The 16,179-nt window shown below is 43.1% G+C and overlaps 2 protein-coding genes across 4 annotated transcripts; both read left to right on the top strand.

Annotated features, from left to right (window-relative positions):
- The first annotated feature begins 994 nt into the window (after nt 1–994).
- LOC133503082 (ras-related protein Rab-11B-like) lies at nt 995–5,113 on the top strand. 2 transcript variants are annotated; one of them, XM_061824227.1, is made up of 5 exons: nt 995–1,147; nt 2,233–2,428; nt 2,499–2,692; nt 4,238–4,318; nt 4,396–5,113. In XM_061824227.1, exons 1-5 carry the CDS (start codon nt 1,108–1,110, stop codon nt 4,539–4,541), a joined length of 657 nt encoding a protein of 218 aa, XP_061680211.1. In that variant the 5' UTR covers nt 995–1,107; the 3' UTR covers nt 4,542–5,113. The 2 variants fall into 2 exon arrangements, with proteins under 2 accessions (XP_061680211.1, XP_061680212.1); XM_061824228.1 differs by lacking the exons at nt 4,238–4,318; nt 4,396–5,113 and adding an exon at nt 4,072–4,181.
- A 2,202-nt stretch (nt 5,114–7,315) lies between these two features.
- LOC133503398 (E3 ubiquitin-protein ligase MARCHF2-like) lies at nt 7,316–16,030 on the top strand. Of its 2 annotated transcripts, none has more exons than XM_061825002.1 (5): nt 7,316–7,581; nt 10,516–10,742; nt 12,650–12,845; nt 14,621–14,830; nt 15,594–16,030. In XM_061825002.1, exons 2-5 carry the CDS (start codon nt 10,558–10,560, stop codon nt 15,750–15,752), a joined length of 750 nt encoding a protein of 249 aa, XP_061680986.1. In that variant the 5' UTR covers nt 7,316–7,581; nt 10,516–10,557; the 3' UTR covers nt 15,753–16,030. The 2 variants fall into 2 exon arrangements, with proteins under 2 accessions (XP_061680986.1, XP_061680987.1); XM_061825003.1 differs by having other exon boundaries at nt 10,502–10,742.
- Nucleotides 16,031–16,179: the final 149 nt, after the last annotated feature.

Here is a 16,179-nt window from a genome sequence, read left to right as displayed (position 1 = left end):
TCCCTGAAACTGGCTGGCAACCACTTCAGGTTGTACCCAGTCTCCTGCCCAAATATACCTGCTTTAGGCTCCAGCGCTCCCGCGACCTTTGTGAGGCTAAGGACGGATTATGTTGTTGTGGTCTGTATCAGAAATAAATAGCCAACATTGCAGTTCAAGAAATTAATCCACCTCTTTCTCTAAACGAGAAACTCCTGACAGATGATAAAATCATCCAGTAAGGACAAAGGGTGGAGTACTTTCCTGTTTTACCAAAACCACACGAGTGCTCGTTGGTCATTCCGTGGGAGTGTGTGACGGCATAGTTTATTTCAATGTGAATTACCGGTAATCAGAATGCTGTGATATGGGTATACTAGTATAGTTGTCCGAGAATAGATGGCGTAAGTAAACCATGTCTATACTAATTTACAGCAAAATACATTAGATAAATATAAAATACAAATTAAAGCGCTAGTATGGATATACTACTAGTAGTACTATTGTTCTAGACATCCGTTTTCCGTTCCACCACGCCTCTTTTTTTCATATACAGTACTAGTATCAATACATCTAGAAATGTACAGTTTAATGTTTTACAAAACTATAATGCCACTTATTTTAAATAAAGATTTTTTTTAAAGTTCAACTTCATTTGGTAATTTTCACAATTTTAAATATTTTGCATTTGCTACTCAAGTGAATTACTGTAAATTCAATTGCTTTATATCATAAAAATGTAACCCAAAAAGTTTTTAAAAATGCATATAAAAAATAAGTGTAAAAGTACAGTATAGATAATCCAGTAAAAATTAGTTTGTTACATATTTAGGAGAAGCGGTATGGATAATATATGGTAATTTATTAATAATACTGTACAGCAAAACATATTAGCTGGGCCGTGAATTCAGTGCAATGGGGTTTCCTGGATTGAATCGTCCCGTGACTGCTTTACGAGCATCTGATTCGCCGACACAGCTTTCAATCACATTCCCCGAATGTAATTGGCCTAAATCTCGACCCCGTGTTGTGACGTCTTCAACTTCCTGTTCGAAGGCGGAGATTTTCTGTTGGGCAATATTTGGAAAAGTAACAGGCAGACATTAATATCCACGCACGAAAAAAAAAATGGGAAACCGAGATGACGAATATGATTATTTATTCAAAGGTAAGACCTCCCGAGGGCGGGCGAACGGCGACGTACTACGATCATGGTCGTCATGACTCGTAACACAAGGAAGTAACGCAAGGCAACGGTAATGCTAAAGTTAGCTCCCTGGGGAACGAAAACACAAGTTGTCCAACGTTGCAAAAATGTAAATATTACGTTTTGGGTTTGTAAAATATTCATAGGTGATGATTTGAGTAATGTTCCCTTAAAAGCTTTAGATTGAAGTCGTCAGGGATACAGGTTGCGTCGTTAAATAGCTAGCTAACGTTGGTGCTATTTATCAGCAGCCGTCGCGTTATGGACCGGTTTCCAATGACGTCGATACCACCCTTACACCAATTGGATAAATTAACGATAGAAATAAACTTCACGCCTCACCAATCACCTTTGTTCTTTAAATTCCATGACACACAAGATGGCGCAATCTGAAACCCATCCATTAGGATTTCCATATAATTTATTGGCGCCCCAGTGCAACATGATTGGCTCCAGCGTCACGGGAAGGTCAGCCTACCCAATTATAATGAAATTACCATCCCAAATGGCACACGTTTGTACGGGGAAAAAAATATTCCAATGGCTGGATTCAGTGGAGTTCAGGATGTTTTAATTTTACGATTAAGGTCGGTTAGGGTTAGTGGGGAAACATTAATGCTGCAACGCTCTGGAACTAGTTTGGGCCAATCACAGTCCAGTGTTGGGTGTACTGGAGCAGGGTGGGTCATGCCTAGAAATTAGGGGGAAATCATAATAACGGCCAGCATGAGAAGTGCACTTTATGATGTCACTAACCTTGCAGCGTTTGAGTGAGCCGTGCAGTCACCCAAGACTAAAAAAAGAAAAAATATCCAATGACCTATGTTAATAGTTAAATCCTAAATAAAACTAGAATGGAGTCTATAACTTCCCCCTACCACCCAGACTAACCTGAGCTCTTCCCCAACATACAAAGTTTGTCCTTCTGTTGAAATGGATCACTTCAACATAGTTCCTTGACATGGAATTACTGTTACTTTCCTGTAAAACGGGGTTTTGGTAGTACGTTTCCCCACCTCCGCAATTTTGTTTTTGCTTGCCCACAGTTGTGCTGATCGGGGACTCCGGGGTGGGCAAGAGCAACCTGCTGTCGCGCTTCACCAGAAACGAGTTCAACCTGGAGAGCAAGAGCACCATCGGGGTGGAGTTCGCCACCCGCAGTCTTCAGGTGGACGGCAAGACCATCAAGGCTCAGATTTGGGACACGGCGGGACAGGAGCGCTACCGGGCCATCACCTCGGCGTGAGTGTTTTGCGCGGCGCTGCGCTTTGTTCGCAAGCCGGGGTAGTTGAGCGTTGTTTACCGGCGTCAGGTACTACCGGGGGGCGGTGGGCGCGCTGCTGGTGTACGACATCGCCAAGCACCTGACGTACGAGAACGTGGAGCGCTGGCTGAAGGAGCTGAGGGACCACGCCGACAACAACATCGTCATCATGCTGGTGGGGAACAAGAGCGACCTGCGACACCTCAGGGCCGTGCCCACCGACGAGGCGCGGGCATTCGCTGGTAAATTCACACAATTCTTCAAACTGTACCATCTAACTCCACTAGCTCGGACATTTTCAGACAGGTGCTTCACATCGTGTCAGATTGGTATCATCAGACAGCTTGAAATTTACCGTAATTCCCGGCCTACAGAGCGAACCTGGTTATAAGCCTCACCCAGTACATTTGTAAAGGAAATACCATTTGGTACATACGTAGGCCGCAGCCACGTAAAAGCCGCAAGTGCCTGCATTGAAACCTACCTTGAAACATGAGATATTTACAAAGAAAGATGGTGCGCAGAGAGTTTAATGCTAGCGCCGCTGTGCTAACACTAGCACACATGCTAATGCTGCCGCGCTAATAGGGCGGGTTAAAAAAAAAAAACATTGGTAAAAATCACCGAGACACGGCAGTTACACGCTAGCGCAGTGTTAACAGGACCTCACCGGTAAAAGTCACTTCCTCGGCATATATATTCCACTGATCTCACTCTTACCTTTTCCTCTTGAGTGCCCCCTTGCCTCCATTAGAAAAAATGCACAAATTCGATGCATCACCGCATAAACCGCAGGGTTGAAAGCGTGTGAAAAAAGTTGCGTCTTGTTGGCCGGAAATTACGGTAAGTCCAAAGGAAGTGAATCTGTTTCAAGGTCAAGTCAAATTAGAGTGAAGCATCTTAGTACAAGGGAAAAAACCTCTTTCCACTTGCTGAGCACGCTAATCCCATATTGAAGGTCTCAATTTTAATTTTTTTTTTTTTTTTTCCTTTGGTCTGTCCTACATTGTACTGAGTCAGGAGTTCCCCGGGGATGATGTCCTGAGAGCACGTGACATTTTTACCCTCACAAATTTTTAGTTTGGTCAAAAATGTTATGAAAATATTCTTTCATCACGAAGCTTTGTTGACAACAGGAAATCCTCGGTCTACAACTGAAATCCGTTCATACAGTACCAACCTAACTCAAATTTAGACTTAAGTCGGAATCCACCATGAAAGTCAGAATTTATATCAAAATACTTTGCATTAAAAACAAATGGTTTCTTTCGGCTTGTCCCTTTCGGGGTCGCCACAGCGTGTCATCTCAGATGAACGCACATATATGTTTGGCACAATTTTTTTTTTTAAAAACGGCGGATGCCCTTCCTGACGCAACCCCTCTCAGGTAGTGGAGGCCCCAGTGGGATACGAACCCACAACCCCTGGTTTACCAAACCAGTGCTCTAACCACTGAGCTACCCCTAAGATAGTAGATGATAGCATCAGCACGGTGGCTCAGCTGGTAAAGCGTTGGCCTCACAGTTTTGAGATCCCGGGTTCAATCCCGGATCCGCCTCTGTGGAGTTTGCATGTTCTCCTCGCGCCCGCAAATTAATTGGACACTCTCAATTGCCCATAGGTGTAATTGAGAGTGGCTGGCAACCAGTTCAGGGTGTCTCCCACCTCCTGCCCGTTGACAGCTGGGATAGGCTCCAGCACTCCCCGTGACCCTCGTGAGGATAAGCGGCAAAGAAAATGGATGGATGATAGCATGACACGGTTCTCCGTGCCGCTCTTTGTGACAGAAAAGAACACGCTGTCGTTCATCGAGACCTCCGCCTTGGACTCCACAAATGTGGAAGAAGCCTTCAAGAACATCCTCACAGGTAAGATTTTTTTTTTTAAACTCTAAAATGTTACTTCTTCTTTTTGACGTTTTTAAGCGCATGTGCTTCCTTCTCAGAAATCTACCGCATCGTGTCCCAGAAGCAAATATCAGACAGATCGGCGCACGACGACTCCCCAGGCAACAACGTGGTGGACATCAGCGTGCCGCCCACCACAGACGGACAGAGGGGCAACAAAGTGGCGTGCTGCCAGAATCTGTGAACTCTTTTTTTTTTTTTTTTTTTTCCCCGCCCCCGTGCCCTCCTCCTTACTTTTGACTTCATTCGCATTCCCATTGACCCGGTCGCGTCGAGAGCGGCGGCGAGGGGATGCGAAGCGTTTCCTGATTCCCAGACATCAGAAGTGTGCAATCCTCCTCCCCGTTTGGGAGCAGACACGATGCCCGGAAGCGGAGCGGCCGTGACTGTCTTGACTCACAAGTATGAAAGCAATCCATTTTTTGTTTATCACACACGCATACCAAAGCGGGACACATGCAATCATGAACAGCTGCATTTCAAGATTGTAAAATCAAAGGTGAGGGAATTAATGTTGCTCAAAACACACGATCGAGCGGCTAGCACGTTAGCATGTCCAATAATTTCAGTGTTTGTTTTTTTTTTTACACTGCTATCATCCTAGTAGCATTTCAATAGTAAAATGATTCACACGCTCTCTTGAGCAATATCCCGTAATTGTTTTACTAGTGCAGGGAAGAGTATCCGTGACGCGTGTGTCAGATTATATTTCTTGTGAAAATTGCTGATGCGTCAATAAAGCCAGTGGCAAAAGTATATTTGGAGCAGTGTTTGCATCATTTAGCGTTTCCCAGCCTCATTCCTTACACTTGCAATAGAAGTGATGTACTTTACAATAAGTTTTGCTTTTTACTTTGAAGGCATAAAGTGTACTAATGGGTATATTTTTTTTACTTTGCAACATCTTAAAATGCACTCAAAAGAAAGCCGCGAACATGCAGTTGGCATGCATTTCTCATAAATTTTCCTTAAAGCCCAAGGGACATGCCTGTATACATTGTAAAATAGATATTGTAATGAAAAATATGTATAACATTATTCACTTCAATGTCTATACGAAAAAATAAATATGAGCGGAGAGCGTGTCATCGATACGCAAAGTTGCGTAAGTCTCACTCGACATAGAAGTGGTGGCCATGTTGCCTGCTACGTCATCAGCAGATGTTCCACTGGGACATTCGCCATTGAAAATACGTAGTGGCACCTGCGATGGGAGAGGAACGACAGAGATTTGGGGATTTTTCCGACACTCCTTCTTATGCGGATCACTTCGAACTAACAACAGACTCCCTGACAGTATGAGCCACAACTGGCCAAAACCGTGATCGGCGGACACAGCACCGACGCGCACATCGACACATTTAGCACCCTTAACTTACGTACGCTGATCTTTTGTTACGTTCTGAGAGGATTACGTTTGACTATTAAATGTATGCAGAATTTTACACGACAGAGATTAATATCTTAAGACTAATTTAAATTCCATTTCTTTTTTCGCAATTTCCTCAACATCACACCATGTATTTTTTGGGATGATCCTTATTTTCTCAGTGAACAATAATCCCTTATTGTTAATGGCATAATTCACAACGATTATCCATGAGCTCACCATTTTAGCATTTTAATATTATTGTCTGTGGAACAATGGAGCAGGCCTCACAGTTCTGGGCTCCCGGGTTCGATCCCGGCCCCGCCTGTGTGGAGTTTGCATGTTCTCCCCGTGCCTGCGTGGGTTTTCTCCGGGCACTCCGGTTTCCTCCCACTTCCCCAAAACATGCAACATTAATTGGACACTCTAAATTGCCCCAAGGTGATTGTGAGTGTGGCTGTTTGTCTCGATGTGCCCTACAATCGGCTGGCAACCAGTTCAGGGTATACCCCGCCTCCTCCCCATTGAGAGCTGGGATAGGCTCCAGCACTCCCCACGACCCTCATGAGGATAAGTGGCAAAAAATGGATGGATGGATGGATGTATATGGTTTGAACCATTTTTACTGTGATGTGCATAATTAACAGCAAAAGCCAGATGTATTTTGTACCCTGTCAGCACGAGTGACTTGTGACTTTTTTGTCACAAATATCTGAGTAACGAACTATATTAAACATTCATTATCAATAACAGTAAGTGTTGCAATTCACTTCTATTTTTTTATAGATAATCCTGAAGAATTACTTTTTGTATTTAATTTTCAATTTTAGGAAAAATTTCTAATTTGATGATACAGTAGACAGTATTAATTAAAAAAAAACTTTGGTGATAACTATTACCTACCGTTCAGGGGGAAGGCAAACATATCAAAACATCCATCCATCCATTTTCTTTGCCACTTATCCTCACAAGGGTCGTGAGGAGTGCTGGAGCCTATCCCAGCTGTCAATGGGCAGGAGGCGGGGCACACCCTGAACTGGTTGCCAGCCAATCGCAGGGCACATGGAGACAAACAGCCACACTCACAATCACACCTAGGAGCAATTTAGAGTGTCTAATGTTGCATGTTTTTGGGATGTGGGAGGAAACCCACGCAGGCACGAGGGGAGAACATGCAAACTCCACACAGGCGGGTCCGGGATTGGCACCCGCATCGATACAGTTCCCTTAAAATGTCAAGATAATTTTAACAGATGTCAAAAGTCATTTGTGTGAGGGTGAAAATTGGAAAAATGGAGTGACACAAGTGACGTATTTCATCCTGATAAAGTGAGTACACAGAATAGTAAAGCGGTCCAAAAAGCCCAACTACGTCATGTTGATTCAAGTTCCCATCAATTACGGTTAAAGCATTGAAATGATTCACTTATTAGGTCATGATCCTGAAAAGTGGTTTGAAGGACTATCCGATCTGGTTCTTGTATTTTCCAATTCACACTTTTCAATTGATGACAAACGTTATTCAAAATCCTTAGAGACGTTGATAACAAAACACGCCCCTGGGCTCTGTATTTGAGCTCCCGGCTTTCTGGGGTGACGTCACCGAGTGTCACGTGGCCTATCTCCATAATGGAGAGTTGTGCGGGCCAGACAGCCGCCGGCTCGTCTCCGGGGAACCGTTTTTCTTAAGCCCCTCAACACTATCGTTCCCCCAACCCCACCGGCCGAGCTATTGGAAATTCGAACCGAGCGGCGTGCCATCTCGCTCCGACCGCACTGCCGTCAAACTATCTCACCCCTGTGGATTAAACGCCGAAGATGCCGTCATAAAGTGTCATAAAGAAAGGACGAAGGGGTGAGTAGTCTTGTTGGGTTCGCTTTGTGTACCCCGCTGACAATTTAGCTGTTTTATGAGGGGGGTTTAGTTGTCGGACCAGCACGTTATATGGATGTATACTGACAACAAAATGTGGTCTATATTAGGAATGGAAAGTTGACCTTGCACAGTTGGACTTCTGCTCCAGGTGATAGTCTGCACCAAAACTACAATGAACAGTTTAAACGACTTTCTTTTTTTCAAGTGTCAGGAAAAAGAGGCGAACATTGACTTTCGTGACTTAAATTCTTTTTTTAGTACATTATAGTAAAGTTTGATGTTTAGAAGGGTAAAAAAAAAAGTTTTTGGTCGAAGTTACAGAGGTTCTCTTCTTCCAACGATGGGACAATTTTGTCGTAAAAAAAAAAAAAAAAAACCCTCACACAATTCCTGGATTCTCCCCACCCACAAGCTCTATTATAACCTTATTTTCTTAACAATTTTTACACGAAACCTGATACTGTTTTTTTTTTATTCTGTCAATGTAGATTTTTTTTAACATGATTTTCTTTAAACAGTAATATTTACTTGTTTTTTTTCCTCGAATTGTTGTAATATTGTCATCATATTATACAACTTTTTATCATATTTTTCTTCCAACATCAACTTTACTGTAACTTTGACATATCTCAGAGATTAGCAACTTTATTCTCACATTTTGGCTTTATAATAAAAATACTTGTCGGTAAGACTTTTTTCTCAACTTTACGGCAATAGTACATTTTTTTTCATCACCAATTTTTACTTTATTCTGGCGACTTAATGACTGTTTTCTCTTGACTGTTTTATTTTGATAATACTAACACTTTGTTTCCCCTCTGAGATTACATTTTTTTTTATATATATATTTTATTTTGGTGAACTAATTACTTATTTTCTCAGGGAATTGCGACTATTCCAGTAACTCATTGGAACTTTTTCCATAGTACATGTTGATCCTCACAATATTTCAGTTTTAGTATAGTTTCTGTTATTTTCTGATTTAAATGTTGTATCATTTAAACTTTTCTTCTCATAATATTGTAACGTAACACTTCAAGTTAATACTTGTAAAGACCGACATATTGTAACAATTAACAACAAAGTTCTTTTTAACTAACAGTCCAATCATTACACAGTGGATTCAAAAGTCTACACACCCCCGTTCAAATGCCAGTTTAAAAAAATGAGTCCGAGATGAATCATTTCCAAGCTTTTTCGAAATATAATGTTATATAACTTGTAAAACTGACTTTTTGCTTTTCCCGAAAAGTATAGTAAACCCTGTCATTTGAACAGGGGTGTGTAGACTTTTTCGCTCCACCCCACGCCAAATGTCAACATATTATTATGGAGTGATGCAAGTCATAAATCCCTACATGTCAACAGTGGCGCGTTTTGTCACCATCTGTCATGCTATTTGAACAATAACAAGATTGCACCGTTAAATCCACGGGATTAGACCCGAGTTTCAGCGTGTTGAGCAACACGCGGACACAATTGCAGACGGAGGCCCGTCGCCGTTGTCGTCATCGGTCCGCGTCTTATCTCCGTGCAGTTATCGCGGCACAGCCAGCTGTTTATCAGCGTGCTGCACGGCACTAGCGCCGCTGCTGATGTTACGTGAAGCCCTTGTCAGCTGGCCCAGCATCAAGCACACCCTTTGGCACTTCCATCAGACGCAAGCTAATTGCACGTAGACCACACCCTGACAGACTGACACGTAGACGATGTCATAAATTCTGCTGGCTGGGAGTGACACTGTTTTGATAATTGCCATCAACATTGGGTTGCGGTCCAAGTTTGAAGACTTTTGGGACATTAGCTCAATTCCATCCCTCTGATTTATATTGCGCTTGTTCACGTTAGTGTCGCAGGCGAGCTGGAGTTTGTCCTATCGGGCTTCGGTGGCCGACCAGTCACAGGAAACCGAGGCAAACAAGCGTATGTGAATGTGAGAGAAAGGCAGAAACCCGCACAAGCATGTGGAGGACATGCAGAACCAAGACTCTTATTGCTTTGACTTGCAAGCAAAAATTTGAGATAAGAGATATTTACTTGAACAATAGATAATGTTTTTTAGATACAAGTGCATTTCCTATGGTACATCATCTTGGTTAATATCGTTTGAATTTGTGGATTAAATACTCCACTTTGATTTCCTGTTTGATTTTCAAAATGTTATTGAAACTATATTATGTTCAGTTTCTATGATGTGTAGATTGCTAAATTCCCAAGATTCACTTTTGGTTTCTATTTCAAATGCAGCCACTTGGGTCTTAAAGTTATTTTCATCTCGACCATTAACCATCCATCCATCCATCCATTTTCTTAGCCGCTTATCCTCACGAAGGTCGGGGGAGTGCTGGAGCCTATCCCATTCGTCAACGGGCAGGAGGCGGGGTACACCCTGAACTGGTCGCCAGCCAACCGCAGGGCACATCGAGACAAACAGCCGCACTCACAATCTCACCTAGGGGCAATTTAGAGTCTCCAATTATTGTTGCATGTTTTTGGAATATGGGAGGAAACCGTAATACCTGGGGAAAACCCACGCAGGCATGGGTAGAACATGCAAACTCCACACAGTCGGGTTCGGGATTGAACCCGGGACCTCAGAACTGTGAGGCCAAGGCTTTCCAGCTGATCCACCACGCTGGCCGACCATTGACCTCCAAAATATTTTGATAGTTTACATTAAATGAAAACCCCAAATTCAGAATCTCTAAACACGAGATTGTCATGTAGCAAATTAGGAAGTCTTTAATTAATCTACATAATGTATCAGTCATAAAATAAATGAGCTTTTTTTTTTTTTTTTTTTTTACCACATTCATACTTGTATGTCAGATTTAAACGGGTTGTCTGATGATGGTGGGCCCTGAAGCCACAGAACTACCGGTTTAATCCAACTCTTCAGTTTTTGATTTGCAGAAACTCTGCTGCCCTGCGGTCCAACCCCGGCGCCCTGTCACCATGGCGACGGGCGTTTGCTGCCACCAGCCCGGCGACCAGTGCGACTGCGCAAAAGACACGGACGTTAAGACGAGCGTGGAGGAAGAAGGAGGCGGCGAGGGCTGCGGGGGTCCGGAGCTCCGCGTCACGCAGGTCACGGTCGTTGACGGACGCTTGCCGTCCTCCGTGGGCAAAACCCTGCAAAGGTTTGTTTGGGCGCGCTTCGACACCTTCCAAGTTTTTGAACTGTGTACAAGAAATGATTCAAATCGCATTTAACAGTCTTAACTATCACACAAGTGTGAAACCAATGTGTGTAACAAAACAAAAATAATACAAATAATATTTCACGGGAAGGAAATTACCGTAATTTCCGTCCTACAAACTTACTTTTTTAACCAGCTTTCAACCCTGCGGTTTATGTGGTGATGCTAGCGTTAGCGCACCTGGTTATAATCCTCGGTACACGGAAAGAGTTTAATGCTAGCGCTGGACTCTGTAGGCTGGGAATTACGGTATATCTATAAATCGTTGCAAAACTACAACACAAAATAGTAAAAACTGCTCACAACCCCTGTACAATAAAACAATTTCAAAAGTACTGTTTTATCACAGGAAAACTACAGCATAATAGACTAAAATAAGGTTAAATCGCTCACATTGTACAATGCAGTAAAGTAAAACCTTTCACAACCACTGTACGATGAAAATACATAACTAAAATAAATAGCGCTCACGAATACTGCCCACCAAAATTACAAATTACAGTACAGCCTCGGTTCTCGACCACAATCCGTTGTAGAACGCAGTTCGAGAAGTGATTTGTTTGAAAACCGAATCAATATTTCCCATTACAATGAAAAACGGAAAAAGAAATAATGCGTTCCAAGCCTAAAAAATTTAGATTTTTAAAGCATTTTGTTTAGCTTTTTCTGATAAGAAACTTCATACTAGGAATATGTGTATAGTTGAAATACTTTGTGTAGTAAAATAATTTAAGAAATATATTTATTTTTTGCCTAAAATGTATGCTTTAGTAGTAGAGTAGGCTAGGCTGGAAGTTCATTGCCGTATCTGTTGCGACTTGGCCCCCAGCCTTGTAAACTTTTTTTTTTTTTTTTTTAATAACAAAAGTGCACAATAACTTTACACAAGCAATAACGAGGGGGATTTTTATTTTTTTATTTTTTTTTTACAAAAAGTAACACCCAAAAACATTAACTCGTAACTCGAGTTAACGAAATCTTTGAAACAAAAAAAAAAAAAACAGAAATGCTCATGGAACAAAGCATTATTAAAGTTCACAAGAAAAAAGAAATGCAAAACTATCAATTGACAAAGAACAAATCTAGTGTCACTTGCCCCCTTTTAAGCACTTTTCTGAAGTGGCTCATCACAACATCATTAAAATTTTGCAGTGCTCTGCTACGTTCGGCTTTTTGGGGGTGATTTTGTTCTACGAAATTATGGATTTCTTTCCATTTGGCTCAGATAGCTTTGATATCAGCACTTGGGACATCCTTCTTGCCTTCAGCCTCATCAGACGAGATCTCCTCCAACGTCTTTTTCTGTTCCTCGTGAAGGTGCAGGAGTTCTTCGGTAGTGAGCTTCCACTTGCCTCCTTTGGAGCGCGTTGTGTTATTTCCGGGTTTTGATGGGGGCGTTCGAGTACCGATTTTCGTTCAAAAACAGAAGCAAAAAAATCTTGAAATTTTCATTCGAAAACTGATTCGTTCGAGAACCGAGGTTGCACTGTATGTGCCCCGCGACTGACTGCCGACAAGTTCAAGGCACAGCCCACCTTTCGCCCGAATTCGGCCGGCATGGTCTCCGGCCCTCACGCCACCCCTTGTGAGGATAAGCAGCTTAGAAAATGGATGGATGACATCAAGTAAATACTTCAGCAACTGCTGCGCAGTCGAGCTATGACTAAAACCATTCATCTTTTGCGAACAGCATTAATTGTAGTTATTGTAGTTATGATTGGACTTTTTTCCTCTCGGGCCTTTTGTGGCGACATCGCAAAAAGCCAAACGGAAAGCCAAAGAAATGTCGTGTCGTGTTGCGTACTTGAGTGTGACGTGTTTTCTTTGGCGGGCCGCGCCGTGCGCAGCGATCTTCCCATCTGTCGCATCTGCCACGAGGGGGGCTGCGCGGAGGGCCTGCTGTCCCCGTGCAACTGCACCGGCACGCTGGCCGCGGTGCACAGGAGCTGCCTGGAGCTCTGGCTGTCGTCGTCCAACACAAGCTACTGCGAACTGTGCCACGCCCGCTTCACCATCCAACGCAGGCTCAGGCCTTTCACAGAGGTACGTTTGGCGGGTGGAGGATTATTATGGGGGGTTGTTTATTTAAGCTGGTGTGTTTGTTTTTGTAACATCTGTTCACGATTGTGTACATCGCAGGTCGATGCATCGTTTTTTGGCTTTGTAATCCTCCCCGTTACTTTGCCACCGTATTGTGACAACTTTATACTATGCAAACCCCATTTTTTTGACAAATTTTCACTATTTGCGACAGGGCCCTACCCCCGAAAGTGTTATGTAGCATGGGCAATGTGAAACCACGAACCTGAGAAGAGTCGCCAGGGCTGACTGACTCTTAAACAGCACTGCTGTGTATAACCGTAACTTATGATTATTGTGGCATTTTAAATACTTTGAGACATAAAACCACATTACCTACCTGTAAGGAGGAGCTGGAAGACATGGTGACCAGGATAGGGATGGTCCAAAAGATGTCACAAGCAAAAATTATTGCCACATCTAGTTTTATCCACTGATCTAAAAAAAGAAAATAATAAAAAAAAAAATAAAAAAAAAAGAGACTGGATGGCTCATTGGCCACCAAAACTGAAGTTGCCATCTGCCATCTTGATACTCCTAAACAACCATGCCGACATGTGGACATGTTTTGTGGCTGTGAGAAAACATTCCACTGGTAAGATAGAAAGGTTTACTTTGACACTGTTAAAAGTTTGTTTGGAAAGGGTTTTTTTAATTTTCTGATGAGCTTAATTCACTTGAACAAAGTTTTGTTTACGGTTGTTGTTGTTCACTGTTCACTCGCTGCTTCACCTTTATAGGCCGTCGTTTTTTCTTAAAAAAACGAAGTAAATATTTTCCCAAACTGTGGATAAACAAGAAAACACATTTTCTGTGAAATATTTTGATGAATTTCATATTACATAACTTCGCAAATTGAATTTGATTTTCACATGCGAGGAAACAAGTTTAAATTTTCTGTCTGTAGTAGGTCGTCGCAGAGACAACAAATGAACTATGTATTCAGCACGTATTTTCCCATTGCGAGTCCTTATTTCCAAAAATATATCTAACTGATCAGCTTAAAATTTAACATTTTTATGACAAAAAATGCTTAATTTTTTGCTATGTTAGGATGATAGTGCTTCACAGCGTATTTTGGGAAAAGTTAACATGTCATGGAAATCGAGTCCAAGGTAATACGCAAGGTTTCTTGGTAGTCACGGTGTTGTCTTTCCTGTGCACTTAGCCTTTTTTGACTTACGAAGTAGAATTAAAAATCCTCCATGATACCAAAACTGAAAAAATGTCAAGCTCACATGACTAGTTTAAATTGTACATGCCAAACTTTGAGGAAAAACTCTGCAGTAATCCAACCTGTAAACCATGTCCCCCACGCGTTTTGGGAGGACCAAGATGGCGGCCAACTGGCTTCAACAAATCGACATCGACTTGACGTGTATGCCTATCCAGTTTTTTTTTTTTTTTAGATCAGTGGTCTTCTGAAAGATGTGTGGCTTTAAAAGGTGGGGCCTGGGCCCGGTGAGTAACGTGGGAGCCAGTGAATGAAAGTGGAGAGTTGGCTGTTGTAAGTTCAGGTTTGGTGGCTAGCTGTTTCCGAGCTAACTGTTAGCTCGAGTGGGTGTTTAGTGCCAGGGTAGCAACTTGAATATTAATGCGCTTATTAGCTCTTTAATTTGTTAACATTTTTCAATAAAGTAAATGAAAGGGAATTAGCGGCTTCGTCGATCGAATGTTTCGACACATTTGATACATTTTTTCAGTCCTGCTACTCATCATAACGCAAGTCTCCCACACAGTGGCTGCACGATCCCGGCGCACGCGAGGAGAGGAAGTTGGTGTTCTGCGACATCGTGTGCTTCCTGTTCGTCACGCCGCTGGCCACCATTTCGGGCTGGCTGTGCTTGAAGGGCGTCTCGGACGACCTTCGGATCAGCAGCTTGCTGCAGAATACGGGCCTCATTTCGCTCACCCTGGTCCTGTTCACCATCTACATCCTCTGGACCATGGTAACCATCGTGCTCAGCCTCACCTCTGCTGCACCCTTGTGGCACGAGTAGGCAATTGCAGTGCTTTATAAACGATTTTTTTTTTTTATTTAATTTATTTGCTTTTTTGCAGCAGGGTCTCGGCTCCTTACTTAGTAACAGGGATTGACTATATAAACAAATATGAAGACCAAGTCAGTCATTGTGTCAATATTCTGTCTTTTGGATCTGTTGACACTCCTTTTCACAGAATATTTTTAAAATATATATATATTTGCTTAGGGTGGCACAGTGCTTCAGCTGGTAAAGCATTGGCCTCACAGTTCTGAGGTCCCCGGTTCAATCCCGGCCCCGCCTGTGTGAACTTTGCATGTTCTCCCCGTGCCTGTGTGGGTTTTCTCCGGGCACACATCCCCACAAGATGCAACATTAATTGGACACTCTAAATTGCCCCAAGGTGTGAGTCTGAGTGCGGCTGTTTGTCTCTTTGTGCCCTGCGATTGGCTGGCAACCAGTTCAGAGTGTACGCCGCCTCCTGCCCGTTGACAGCTGGGATAGGCTCCGGCACTCCCCGCGTCCCTTGTGAGGAAAAGCGGCAAAATAAAATGGATGGATGAATAATACAAGCGGCAGAAGGTGGAAAAGTCTGACTTTTTCTGGCAAGCGTGTGAGATTGGGGAAGTCTCGAATGATCTGATGAAGTTGTGTGCACAATCCACTCCAACATAATTTACTTTTACAATAACGTAAATTCTAATCATAATCATAATGTGTGTGCGTGCAGGTGTGCCTCCGCTACCACTGTAAGTTGTACTCGGAGTGGAGAAGAAAGGACCAGCAAGTACATCTGCTCTTCCCCAAAGCGAGGGAAGCCGTCTCTTCCCAGCATGCCTTGCACTCCGCCATACCCCCCAACATACCCTCAAATGAAAGCTTAGTATGAGAGCTGAGGGGAGGATACACGTCACCCCTGAGGCCCCCCCCCCCCCCACCTCCCCGCAACATTGATTTAGCACTCTTGCAAAGTTGACTTGGACACGGAAAGAGTGACGCCATTTTGAAGGATGACAAGCGGAGGCTGTGCAAAAGTACAAAACTGCGGACGGTCGATGCAGTTGGACAGAGACGGCGGGCAGTAAGTGCTGCTTGAGGGCTGCGAAGCATCCACATGTGGGGTGGGGGCAAACATTCAAACAATCTCATGTTACCCCCCCCCCCCCCTTAAAAAAAAGACGGATAATTCAACATCTGCCCACTGGTCGACCTGACAGATGAGGTTGCAGCGAAATTGGTCGGATTCTGACTGTCAATCTACAGCGCAAACATTTTTAGGGGGAAGCCATTAGTTCCGCCAGGATATCAAACTCAAG

Source organism: Syngnathoides biaculeatus, chromosome 7, assembly GCF_019802595.1.
Source record: "Syngnathoides biaculeatus isolate LvHL_M chromosome 7, ASM1980259v1, whole genome shotgun sequence".
Taxonomy (NCBI): domain Eukaryota; kingdom Metazoa; phylum Chordata; class Actinopteri; order Syngnathiformes; family Syngnathidae; genus Syngnathoides; species Syngnathoides biaculeatus.
Note: the sequence above shows the minus strand (reverse complement) of the source record. Positions and strands in the feature narration are given on the sequence as shown.

Bases quoted from the DNA above. Each gene is read 5' to 3' on its own strand.
- LOC133503082 (XM_061824227.1), top strand. From the start codon at position 1,108: ATGGGAAACCGAGATGACGAATATGATTATTTATTCAAAG. The intron at 1,148-2,232 runs GTAAGACCTCCC...GCTTGCCCACAG, and splicing joins ATATGATTATTTATTCAAAG to TTGTGCTGATCGGGGACTCC. The intron at 4,319-4,395 runs GTAAGATTTTTT...CTTCCTTCTCAG, and splicing joins CTTCAAGAACATCCTCACAG to AAATCTACCGCATCGTGTCC.
- LOC133503398 (XM_061825002.1), top strand. From the start codon at position 10,558: ATGGCGACGGGCGTTTGCTGCCACCAGCCCGGCGACCAGTGCGACTGC. The intron at 10,743-12,649 runs GTTTGTTTGGGC...CGCCGTGCGCAG, and splicing joins GTGGGCAAAACCCTGCAAAG to CGATCTTCCCATCTGTCGCA. The intron at 12,846-14,620 runs GTACGTTTGGCG...TCTCCCACACAG, and splicing joins GGCTCAGGCCTTTCACAGAG to TGGCTGCACGATCCCGGCGC.